Source organism: Gorilla gorilla, chromosome 9 (genome assembly GCF_029281585.2).
Source record: "Gorilla gorilla gorilla isolate KB3781 chromosome 9, NHGRI_mGorGor1-v2.1_pri, whole genome shotgun sequence".
In the NCBI taxonomy this organism is placed as follows: Eukaryota; Metazoa; Chordata; class Mammalia; order Primates; family Hominidae; genus Gorilla; species Gorilla gorilla.
The window spans coordinates 84237555-84251024 of record NC_073233.2 but is presented as its reverse complement, the minus strand read 5'-3'; the positions used below and the strand labels follow the sequence as shown (position 1 = coordinate 84251024).

General features: G+C 38.2%; 1 protein-coding gene across 1 annotated transcript in view; it reads left to right on the top strand.

The window, feature by feature from the left end:
• The window catches only part of THAP12 (THAP domain containing 12), a 31205-nt gene extending 20594 nt beyond the window's left edge, over nt 1-10611 (top strand). The window contains exons 4-5 of the mRNA XM_019037370.4: nt 4914-4950; nt 7772-10611. Of these exons, the coding sequence (XP_018892915.1) occupies nt 4914-4950; nt 7772-9702 (1968 nt within the window). The 3' untranslated portion in view covers nt 9703-10611. The remainder of the gene's footprint in view (nt 1-4913; nt 4951-7771) is intronic.
• Nucleotides 10612-13470: the final 2859 nt, after the last annotated feature.

The following is a 13470-nucleotide window of genomic DNA, read 5'->3' as shown; positions in this document are numbered from 1 at the left end:
ATGTTTTAAAGATAAGGTTTCTATCACTATTAAATATGTACAGGGTTTAGAAAAAAACATTGAAATCTCTGTATATGGCATAATTTACACATATTCTTATGTTCCTTGGATATCCTTCAGTTCTGAGGATTGACACCTATCTGTATTTTGTTGACCTTAGGTGAACAGAAGTACAGTACCTCCTTAGTCCATGGCTTTTTGTCATCATTGCCACTAGCAAGGCCCTTATTTTGCTTTATTATTTTTCCTTCTTCACCCACTATTACCATTACCATTCCTTTCCCTACCAGTTGGTGTCCATGCTAGTGTATTTAATATATGTCCTATCAGTCCACCTACTGTGTGCTTTTTAAAGATAGCATTTATCTAATTTTCCTTATTCTATGCTTACCTTTCTATTTAGATATTTTATCCATTTGGAGTTAGTATGTATGATGTACAGTAGGGATCTATAATAACTTTTTCTCCTTATAGAGAAACTGTTTTCCCAACATGGTCTGTTAGTTTTTCCTTTCGTCCACTGGTATAAAATGCCACCTCTGTTATATAACAAGTTTACATAAGGCTGTTTTGGGGAGTTCTGTTCCATTTCACTGTATTATTTGTTTGCAACTATACCACACTGTTTTATTACCATGGCATTGTAATATATCTTACTTTCAAATAAGGTGATTGTTTAACTCTTCTTTTTCTTAACTATTTGTGGACCTTTATTCTTCCATATGAATTTTCTTTTTTTTTCCCCCCGAGACAGAGTCTCACTCTGTCACCCAGACTGGAGTGCAGTGGCATGATCTTGGCTCACTGCAACCTCCACCTCCCGGTTTCCAGCAATTCTCCTGCCTCAGCCTCCCAAGTAGCTGAGACTACAGGTGCTCACCACCACGCCTGACTAATTTTGTATTTTTAGTAGAGACGCGGTTTTGCCGTGTCAGCCAGGCTGGTCTCGAACTCCTGACCTCAAGTGATCTGCCCACCTCGGCCTCCCAAAGTGCTGGGATTATAGACGTGAGCCACCAGCCTCCTCCATATGAATTTGAAAGTCCTTTTGTCAAGTTCTCCTAGAACTTCTTTTGGGATTTTCATTATAATTGCTTTGAATTGGCATCTTTACAATATTAGCTATTGTAAATTTATTACTAGTTTAGTATTACTGTTAGTAAACGAATATTACTAGTTTACTGTTACAGTATAAACTATTGTAAAGTATTAACTAGTTCTATCCATGAATAGAAAAAAAATCCCATAAAATACCTATCAAATAACAGCAATCATTGACAAAACTAAATACTAGTTTTTTGAAAAGAATATTAGAATACTTTTAGGAGTACAGAAAACGAAAAATTTTGAGAGCTTTTGTTACAGTTGTTTAAATGAGAATGTATACATTCTTAGATCACTTCTTAAATACTTTATGGTTCTTATTGGTACAGATGATATATTCTGGTTGAAATTGTTTCCAGCACTTTTGAAGAACTTCTTTTTAAGTTAATCCTAATAAGTCTTCTGAGTTTTTCCTCTGTTACTGATTGTATCATCTGCAAATAAGGAGAAATTTGTCTCTTTCAGTTCTTATTATTTTAATTTTTTCTGTTGCCTGTCTTGTTTAGTCAAGATCCCTGGTACTATGTTGAACAATTCTAGTAATGTCATACTTGCGTTGCCCCATTAAGTATAATGTTTGCTGTTGGTATTGTTAGATAGTTTTTATCAAGTTAAGGAAATTCCCTTCTACTCCCATATTCAGAGTTTTGTTGTTTTTTTTTTTAAGATGGGGTCTCACTCTGTCACCCAGGCCAGAGTGCAGTGGGGCAGACACTGCTCACTGCAGCCTCCACCTCCTGGGCTGAAGCAATCCTCTTACCTCAGCCTCCCAAGTAGCTGGGACCACAGGTGTGTGCCACCATGCCTGGCTTATTTTTTTGTATTTTTTTTTTATAGATGGGGTCATGCCATGTTGCCCAGTTTGGTTTCAAACTCCTGGGCTCAAGCAGTCCTCTTACCTCAGCTCCCCAAAGTGCTGGGATTACAATAGTGAGCCACCACGCCTGACCTATATTCTGTTTTTATATTTATCACATGCTTTCATTGCATGTATTTAATAGAAAAGTTCATTTTTTTCATTCTTTAATGCAATAAGTAATACTAATGGATTTTCTGTGAACCATCTGCATTTCTGTAATGAACTCTAGTTGATTGCAATATGTCTATTTGCTTTTATATACCATTGGATTCAATTGGTCAATATTTTATTTAGGATTTTACATTTGTGAATCTTGGCCTGTAACCTTCTTTTCATGTACTCTTATTACCCAGTTATAATATCAAGGTTCTATTGGCCTCATAAAATAAGTTGGGTATCTTTTTTTTTTTTCTCCTAGAAAAATTTGTGTAGGTAGATGTTATCTGCTCTTGAAAGTAAGGTAGAACTTGGTAAAACCATTAGATGGCTTGCGGTGGGTGAGGGAAAGTTTTGATTGCCATTCTGCTATCTTTATTGGTTTTCTTTCTTTCTTGTGTTTTGTTAATGTTTCTAAAAGTTTATGAAACTTTAATAATCTTTTCAAAGAACCAGTAGTTTTGTCAGTGATTGTTGTACTTATGAACTATTTTATTGGTTTTTCTTTGATTAGGGTGATTTATTTTTTGACTCTTTTTCTAGCTTCTTGAATGTTTAGCTCATATTTATGTGTATTCAAAGCTATAAAAGTCTCTCTTAGGTCCATTTTAGCTATACCCCACAACTTTAGACATACAGTGTTGTCATGTCTGGCCGTAGGTATTTTGTAATTTCTCTATTTTGTTAACATAGGATTGTTTTTCTTAGTTTCCAGATGTGGAATTATTTTTAATCGCTATATGATATTTTAAATTTTAAATGTTATTAAGAGATACATAGAGGATACATATAGTCTATGTGATGTTGATTCTTTCTGATTTTTTTGCATCCATTATTGCTATTCAAGTCTGTGCCAGCCTGATTCTTGTTCCTTTTTAGGTAATCTTCTTTTCTCCCTCAAAGCTTTTTAGAAGTTTTCTTTATATTTGACATTTTAAAATTTGCTAACCTATATCTAGATGTGAGTTTTTTTCTTATGTACCTTAATTTGTCATCTTACAACTGAGGACTTACACCTTAAATTCTGAGAAATCCTTAGTTTTTATTTTTCTTTATGCATTTTCCCCTCTATTTGTTTATTTCTATTTTCCTGGGACTTAGATGAATACTGACACTTACATTACAGTCCTCCATATCAGCTTTCTTCTTGGTGTCCATGGAGGACTGATTCCAGGACCTTCCCTCAGAGAGAAGAATCCACAGATACTTGATTCCCTTATATACAGTGGTGTAGTATTTGCATATAACTTACACACATCCTCCCGTGTACTTTAAATCATTTATAATACCTAATACAATGTAGTGCTATGTAAATAGTTGTTCTATTACATTGTTTAGAGAATAATGACAAGAACAAAAATCTGTGTGTTCAGTATAGACACAACCATCCTTTTCTTTTTTTTTTTTTTTTTTGAGGCAGAGTCTCGCTCTTGTTGCCCAGGCTGGAGTGCAAGGGTGCGATCTCAGCTCACCGCAACCTCCGCCTCCCGGGTTCAAGCAATTCTCCTGCCTCAGCCTCCCGAGTAGCTGGGATCACAGGCATGTGCCACCACGCCCGGCTCTTTTTGTATTTTTAGTAGAGACGAGGTTTCTCCATGTTGGTCAGGCTGGTCTCGAACTCCCGACCTCAGGTGATCCTCCCGCCTCAGCTTCCCAAAGTGCTGGGATTACAGACGTGAGCCATCATGCCCGGCACAACCATCCATTTTCAAATAATACCTAGATTATTTATGATACTTAATACATTTATGTGTTTGTAACACCTACTACAATGTAAATGCTATGTAAATAGTTATGCTACGTTATGTAGGGGAATAATGAGAAAAAAAGTCTGTACATGTTCAAGATAGATACAACCATCCATTTTTCCCCCAGCATTTTCAATGCATGGTTGGTTGAATCCATAGATATGAAGTGTAATATGTATCAGGATGAGGAGCTCAATCACTTGCTGTCGTGTAGCTATCATTTCCCTGTAGTCTGTCCCTCAGAGAGCCTCACATATCTCACAGCAGGCACACTCTTCCTGACCCACCATCCTTATAAACGTGCAGTCCGTAGGGTAAGGAGGGGATGTCCAGGTTGACCAGCCTGCTGATGTTTCTTGTTATCAGAACCATGTCCAATGCTGCCCAACAGGCATCCTGTTGTCTTCAGCTGTCACTGGCATTGCTGCTTTTCTGCCACAGAAAGTAACAGAGTGGCTCATGATTTAAGCATTGTAGAGGGTTGGAAGGAAAGTAAAGGATGCAGCTGGAAAGTTCTTCCTTTGTCTAACCCTATTGGTGCTACTTGGCCTACTATGCTCTGTGTATGCTCTGTGTATCTCTTACATGCTGGTACTCTTTCACTTTCCGCTTCTCAGGGATTTCTCATCACTTTTGTGTTGAGTCCTGAGATTCAGCAACCTCATTCTTATGGGACGTCTCCAGGGTTAAATTGGGAAGTAAGATGATTTGTGCCCTCTTGAATTTAACTCCAAGTGCCATGGTGTATTTTTGTGCCTTTCATTAGCCAGTAAACACTTATAACCCAAAGTTACGAGGATTTAGGTAGAAAATAAGTAAAATGATGTATTCTTTTTTCCCTAAGACTTTGTTATAACCTTGGAGTCATTAACAGCTTATTCTGGTTTTCTCATTGTCTGTTTGTTTGAAGAATGTGTACTATATAAAGAATTTATGCTCTTGAAAGAATTAAATTGACTCAGAATAGGCATTTGTATTTGTGAGTCTAAGATGATACACTAGAGGTCAGTTTTTTAAAGATGATTTGTTTTTTTCTTGACATTTAGAGTGAAGATGAAATCAGGACACTGAAACAGAAAAAAAGTAAGTGATAGTGTTAATGACTCAACTTCTGAATGCCTTTTAAAAAGGCCTTGACCTGGTAAGGACAAATAAATATGTTCTGTGTTGAAAACCTACCTTGAGAATGAATGTAAGAGTGTGCTCAATTTTGTCCTGTGTTTTGGAATTATCTATGAGACTAAAGTCTAATTTTAGTTTGTCTTTATTGAGTGCTGCAATGCCACACACTATGCTATATGCAGGCCTCATGGAGGTGACGCCTCCTCTCTCAGTGTGGTAGGGGTGGCAGGCACACAGTGCTCCATTGTAGGGAAGGAAGGGCAACAGTAGAGGCATGCACTGAATCTCTTTTCTGTCCACCCAGTTGTGGTATGTAATAAATTCTTTGTAAATGTTTAAGGACTAAATGCTGTTGGGGCACATAGTGCCATTGTGAGTAGTGGTCACAACAGCCTTTCTGGAGGTGCTGATGTCCGAATTATGTCACCAAAGGACGAGGGCTAGAAGCTGTTTTTCTTCTTGTCGGTTATTAGTTACTCCTCCTCCTCTGTTTCTTCCTCCTATTGCTGTTATTATTAACATAGCATTTTATTGAGTGCTTACTGATGCCAAGTCATTGTTCTAAGTGCTTTACTTGTATTAATTAATTTAATTCTCACAATAGCCGTGAGATAAGTACTGTTATTTCCCTCTTTATGGATGAGGAGATATGGACTTGGGCAAAGAGAGGGAAAGGTATTCTGTGCACGAAACAGGATGCTGTTTTGGGGAACTACACTCATTTTAGTGTTGTTAAAGTTTTGATAACCCATTATGGTTAGAAAATAGCCTAGAGAGGACCCCAGAGGCCAGAACTTGCAGACTTGTGGGCTATTAGCAATAGGGAACCACTGAGGGGTTTATAAGTAGGTGATAACAGGGACCTGATTTCCATGGTACATAGAGTACTCTGTTGGATTAGAAAAGGTAACACTGGAGGCATGGAGGCTAGTTGGACTGTCAACTGACCAAATAAAAGTAGAAAGGCCTTGAATTAAGGCAATGGTAGAGAGAGTAAAGGGCATAGATTCAAGGAACTTAAGAAATTTGTATACCTATGACACCTAGAAAAGATGTCCAAAAGAAGAGGGACTTGACTTTTCAGTTTGTACTCTTTGCTCTTTAATGAACTTCTTTTTGAAAAAAATAAAAGCAAGATAATTAGTACTTGTTAATTGGAAGTGGAGAAATAATGGAGGAGAGAGGGAGGGAGCCAGACAGGCAGGCGTCCAGGATAACCTCTTGCTTTCTGGCTTGGGAAGCCTCCCTAGTATAGAACCACTGCTGTGTCACATATAATGAATAGCAGTGTTATCTGATTTGAGGAGGGGTGAAGGAAGGATGCTCCCTGCATTTTTCTGAACCCTTATGAAGCTCTGAAGCATGGCTCACACAGGCTCTGGTCAGACTAGATTTCCCTTTGTACTTGGACAGCCTGCTTCCCTCTTCTACCTTAGTGCTTGTGCTAGAATAATTCTCACCAACTGAAATGCCCTCCTTGTTCATGTCCCCCTTATTTATCCTTGTCATCAAATGCAACTTCTGAATTTTTGTTTCTCCCCACCGCCCTCCATAGTCTTTTTTCTTTTTGAGACGGAGTCTCACTCTGTTGCCCAGGCTGGAGTGCAGTGGCACAATCTTGGCTAACTATAACCTCTGCCTCCTGGGTTCAGGCGATTGTCCTGCCTCAGCCTCCCAAGTAGCTGGGACTACAGGCATGTGCCACCACACCCAGCTAATTTTTGTATTTTTAGTAGAGATGGGGTTTCACCATATTGGCCAGGCTGGTCTCAAACTCCTGACCTCGTGATCCACCCACCTCAGCCTCCCAAAGTGCTGGGATTACAGGCGTAAGCCACTGCACCCGGCCCTAGTCTTATGTTCTAAGAACTAGGTTTTAGCTGTGCCTCCTCAGATTTGGATTCTTTTCCTACAGACACCACTGACCTGTATGACTATGGGCAGGGCATTTAGCCTGTAGGGCCTCAGTTTTCCTATCACCTGTGAAGAGATTAGGCTAAGATGTGTGATATTCTAATACTAGCCCTAAGAGTTACATTAATCTCCTTTATATTATACTGGTTTGTACAGTTGTCCCATCTCCCATATAAATGTGTGGCATAATGGTTTGATAAAAACAGCATCAGCATGGATCTTGGAGCCAGACACACTTGGATTTCAACTTTACTTCCATTCTTCTAACTGTATTTGTGATCTTGGGCAAGTTACTTAGTGTCCTTGTTTGTCAAGTGGGGCCGATACCACCTGCCTGAACAGAGAGTAACGTGATGCATATAAAATACTAAGCACAGTACCTTAGTAATTAGTTCTGTCCCACTTTGTTTTTCTGAGGGCGTGGACTGTCATTCATTACATATGTGGAAAGTCTTGTTAAGTGTATTTTAAAAATTAGGCCGGATGTGGTATCTCACACCTTTAATCCTTGTACTTTGGAGCTGAGGTGGGAGGATCACTTGAGGCCGGGAGTTCAAGACCAGCCTGGGCAACATAGTGAGACTCCCCCGTCTACTTCTTAAAAAAAAAAAAATTATTCCTATCTTGTAACAGCATTTACATCTAGGATTAAAATATATCTCTTTACACTGTTGGTCTCTCCCACTAGAATGTGTCTTATCTTAGAGTCTTATTTTAATCTCTGTCCTAGTCTGTGGTCTAGTAAATGCCCTATGAATATTGAATGAATGAGTTTGTGGATTTTAAATATTTAACCAAAGATGTAATATTTTTTGTTGTGTATGGTTTTTCATGAGCCTGTTTGTAAAATTAATTCTTTGTTTTCCAGTTGATGAAACTTCTGAGCAGGAACAAAAACATAAAGAAACCAACAATAGCAATGCTCAGAACCCCAGCGAAGAAGAGGGTGAAGGGCAAGATGAGGACATTTTACCTCTAACCCTTGAAGAGAAGGAAAACAAAGAATACCTAAAATCTCTATTTGAAATCTTGATTCTGATGGGAAAGCAAAACATACCTCTGGATGGACATGAGGCTGATGAAATCCCAGAAGGTCTCTTTACTCCAGATAACTTTCAGGCACTGCTGGAGTGTCGGATAAATTCTGGTGAAGAGGTTCTGAGAAAGCGATTTGAGACAACAGCAGTTAACACGTTGTTTTGTTCAAAAACACAGCAGAGGCAGATGCTAGAGATCTGTGAGAGCTGTATTCGAGAAGAAACTCTCAGGGAAGTGAGAGACTCACACTTCTTTTCCATTATCACTGACGATGTAGTGGACATAGCAGGGGAAGAGCACCTACCTGTGTTGGTGAGGTTTGTTGATGAATCTCATAACCTAAGAGAGGAATTTATAGGCTTCCTGCCTTATGAAGCCGATGCAGAAATTTTGGCTGTGAAATTTCACACTATGATAACTGAGAAGTGGGGATTAAATATGGAGTATTGTCGTGGCCAGGCTTACATTGTCTCTAGTGGATTTTCTTCCAAAATGAAAGTTGTTGCTTCTAGACTTTTAGAGAAATATCCCCAGGCTATCTACACACTCTGCTCTTCCTGTGCCTTAAATATGTGGTTGGCAAAATCAGTACCTGTTATGGGAGTATCTGTTGCATTAGGAACAATTGAGGAAGTTTGTTCTTTTTTCCATCGATCACCACAACTGCTTTTAGAACTTGACAACGTAATTTCTGTTCTTTTTCAGAACAGTAAAGAAAGGGGTAAAGAACTGAAGGAAATCTGCCATTCTCAGTGGACAGGCAGGCATGATGCTTTTGAAATTTTAGTGGAACTCCTGCAAGCGCTTGTTTTATGTTTAGATGGTATAAATAGTGACACAAATGTTAGATGGAATAACTATATAGCTGGCCGAGCGTTTGTACTCTGCAGTGCAGTGTCAGATTTTGATTTCATTGTTACTATTGTTGTTCTTAAAAATGTCCTATCTTTTACAAGAGCCTTTGGGAAAAACCTCCAGGGGCAAACCTCTGATGTCTTCTTTGCAGCTGGTAGCTTGACTGCAGTACTGCATTCACTCAACGAAGTGATGGAAAATATTGAAGTTTATCATGAATTTTGGTTTGAGGAAGCCACAAATTTGGCAACCAAACTTGATATTCAAATGAAACTCCCTGGGAAATTCCGCAGAGCTCACCAGGGTAACTTGGAATCTCAGCTAACCTCTGAGAGTTACTATAAAGAAACCCTAAGTGTCCCAACAGTGGAGCACATTATTCAGGAACTTAAAGATATATTCTCAGAACAGCACCTCAAAGCTCTTAAATGCTTATCTCTGGTACCCTCAGTCATGGGACAACTCAAATTCAATACGTCGGAGGAACACCATGCTGACATGTATAGAAGTGACTTACCCAATCCTGACACGCTGTCAGCTGAGCTTCATTGTTGGAGAATCAAATGGAAACACAGGGGGAAAGATATAGAGCTTCCGTCCACCATCTATGAAGCCCTCCACCTGCCTGACATCAAGTTTTTTCCTAATGTGTATGCATTGCTGAAGGTCCTGTGTATTCTTCCTGTGATGAAGGTTGAGAACGAGCGGTATGAAAATGGACGAAAGCGTCTTAAAGCATATTTGAGGAACACTTTGACAGACCAAAGGTCAAGTAACTTGGCTTTGCTTAACATAAATTTTGATATAAAACACGACCTGGATTTAATGGTGGACACATATATTAAACTCTGTACAAGTAAGTCAGAGCTTCCTACAGATAATTCCGAAACTGTGGAAAATACCTAAGAGACTTTTAAAAATAGGCTTTCTTATATTTGATATTTGGAAGAAAAAGCCGTAAGGTGTATGTAGGCCACTTAATCACTAAATATCTTTGCCTATAGGACTCCATTGAATACATTAGCCATTGATAATCTACCTGTTTAAATGGCCCCTCTTTGAACTCTCAAGCTTTGAAGACCTACCTGTTCTTCCAGAAGAGAACGTCGAAAGTGCCATGTTTCCTTTTGCGTGATCTCTGTTGATGGCACTCTGGAATTGTTTCAGTTAAGTCATTTTAGACATAGCATTTATTATCACTGTGGATCTCTACTTGTTGGGTGTTATGAATTCTTTGAAGAAATATATTTTGAAGAGGTGTGGGAGGAAGGAATATATTTTATAAAATGTTATAGTGAAGCCCACAATTGACCTTTGACTAATAGGAGTTTTAAGTATGTTAAAAATCTATACTGGACAGTTACAAGAAATTACTGGAGAAAAGCTTGTGAGCTCACCAAACAAGGATTTCAGTGTAGATTTTGTCTTTCTTGAACTTAAAGAAACAAATGACAAAGTTTGAATGGAAAAGCCTGCTGTTGTTCCACATCTCGTTGCTGTTTACATTCCTTTGTGGAGCCTACATCTTACTAAGCTTTTTAGCAGGTATATGTTGAACACTTCTGTTTCATGGTTGAGACAGAATCAGAGGCCATGGATACTGACAACTGATTTGTCTGTTTCTTTTTTTCTGTCTTTTTCCATGACTCTTATATACTGCCTCATCTTGATTTATAAGCAAAACCTGGAAAACCTACAAAATAAGTGTTGTGGTTTATCTAGAAAAATATGGAAAATATTGCTGTTATTTTTGGTGAAGAAAATCAATTTTGTATAGTTTATTTCAATCTAAATAAAATGTGAATTTTGTTTAAAGCTTAGGCACATTACTTTTTGTGGGGTCAAAACATTCTTGTGTAAATTCTCTTAAACATTTGATAAACAGCTTCACAATTCAAGGTGAGTCTTTTGTATGAGGTTTACTACTTGGGTTACAGAAAAAAAACAATTAAGAAAGTGTTAAATGTAAGGTTCACCCAACTAGGTTTTTTTTTTTTTAAATGTACTGTGTGGGCCCTGATGTAAATTGTCAGAGTTTGTCTTATTGTTGCTGGCTAAAATGAATGCAGAGGTGTTAATGAATTATTTTATGTTGGGAGTAAGTGTTACTTGAGCTTCAGAAACCAGAGTGGTGTGTATTTGCTGGACTGCTGAGAATGATAGCCCACAGTCCATTTCTCTGTCCTAGGAAAGCCCACAGATGTGTCAAATCAGGACACATTATGCATGCGGCTTATCAAAAAGATAACAAGAGTTTATCTTATAGCCAGGGCTCTAAGAGATGTCTCTGTCCTTGGCAGAAAGAACTGATCAAGTTCATGATGGCAGGATGACAATGAAGGAAACACAAAGCTGGTGTTTCAATACATTCATCCTGTTCTTAGGGCGCTTAAGAGTGGTGTGGGGCGGAAAAAAAGAGTGGTGTGACCTTGGCAGATTACTTAACCTGGGTCAGTTTCCTCAGCTGTACAACCTACCTTAAGGTTGTGCTATGAGGGTTAATTAATTTATCATCGGTGACCTATTGCTGCTTAACATTACCCCCAAATTTAATGGTTTAAAGAAATACTTTACCATTTCTCACAGTTCTGTGGGTTGGTTGAGTGGTTCTTCTGCTAGTCTCATCTGGGCTGTCTGCATTCAGCTGGGAGGGTGGCTGGGGACTGAATATGATGACTGGGCCTCTCCATGTGGTCTTTTATCTTGCGCTATGTAATGGTGGTCTCAAGAGTACCAGGAAAGCAAAGGCAGTGGCTTCAAAGCCTGGACTCAGTAATTCAGAGCATCACTTTCACCACATTCTTTTAGTCAAAGCAAGTCACTTGGCCAGTCTAGATTCGAAGGAGGAGGAAATAGACTCCTTTTGTTGGGAGGAGCTACAAAATAATGGCCCCCTTTTCAGTCTGCCACAATAATGTATCCAAAAACATTCATGCAACAAGCATTAGTTAAAGATGCCCATCATTTGTTTTTATAATGTATGTATATTCTCTAATTTGGGAGTCTACTGAAAGCTTAAAAACCTAATTTATTAAAAGATGTTTTCAACAAACTGATCTTTGATGGTAGGTTGAATCAGTGCACTGATGAAACAGGTTGTCTTTTGCAAGATGAGATAATTTAGAAAGTGGTAGGTGTCATGACCATTCCACAAATATAAGTTGAATGCTTACTGTGTGCCAGGCTCCTTGGCTAAGTGCTGGCAATACCCAGTGCATTTTCTGATTCACTAAGCTTACAGCCTAGAGTTGGCCCACAGTTGACCCATAAGTACATACAATTGTACGTACTTATAACTACACACACACAAACTTCATAGACTTCAGTAAATCTGATTTATTGAAATTAAAGGAAAGGAAAATAACATATAGAGTATCCACAAAAGCCTTGTACAGTTTTTTAAAAATAAGGTCTGTATCATATCTAAATGTACTAGGAAAGACATTCAAGATTTAGCATATCTAATCAGAGGAATTTTTGCTTTTGACATATCTCTTTTTTTTGGAAAAAAAAAGTTACACAGTTGAAGCCTGATGTAGGATGTGTGACCTGTGAGGTAAGTGGGAACAAACGCTTTATTAATAATTCTATGTAATTTTCAGTTAATTCTTAGAATAATTCCTGCGAAGTAAGTAGTAGTTGGTTGGGTTGAAAGAGCCTTCCTTCTGAGACCAGTTCCTCTGCAGTAACTTAGTTGGATCAGGTTTATTTCTGTTTGATGGGGCAGCCACTTTTAAGTGCTATTTTAAGTAAGTCATAAAACAGGAAAATTGTACTTGCAGTGTTACTTTAGAGCTTACAAAGCACTTTGATCTCATTCAGGTTCTCAGAAAAATTCAGACAGGTATTAACCCCCTTTTATCAGTTGAGAAATCATGTTCACAGAGATGAATTAATTGCCTCAAATTAAATGGCAAGTAAGTGCCAGAGGTAGGTACTTCAGTCCAGTGCTTCGATATTAAAATTGATTGTGAAAGCCACTTCATTCTTAAGGTTTGTAAAAGGAATATTTGCTTTAGGAATAGGTTCCTTTTATGTTCTTGCTTTATCCATTGCCAGCTTTCAGCACAGCATCTCTAAAATGCACTCATTATAGTCGACATGGGTTTCTTGCAAAGAAAAAAAAAATGGAGCCTGAAACTTCTGAGACTTTACAAACTGGGTGTAGAAATGCTGCCACCTTTGTTTGGCTGCCAAGGCATTACCACAGAGGACTAGATCCAGGTCCATTTATTTCATGAGAGTGGATGCAGCTGTCTTGCCATAATCAAATGCTTCTCTGGAGCTAGCTTTTTGTGGCCAGAAAAAGTAAAGTAATTTTTAGTACAGATTAGCATAAAAATATCCACAAGATCAGTTTCAGGAAACAATTACTAGCTTAGAAGTAACAATAAGTGTGATCTATAGGTTGGCCAAATGGCAGTTAATTTCCAGACCTTTTTAAAATGCCCCTTATTTCTCACCATGAATACTATGTAAATAGAATACACTACTTGCCACTGTATTTAGTTTCATAAATTATTTGGACAGGGTGAACAACAGATTTCAAAACTATGTAGAGGTAGTAAATCTGCTCCTTTTTAATGAGTTTGAATTTACAGTAGTAGTTTAAACATCTGGAAGTTTAAAGTCTTAATTCATTCCAAATGTTCAACAAGGATATACTTTAAAGAG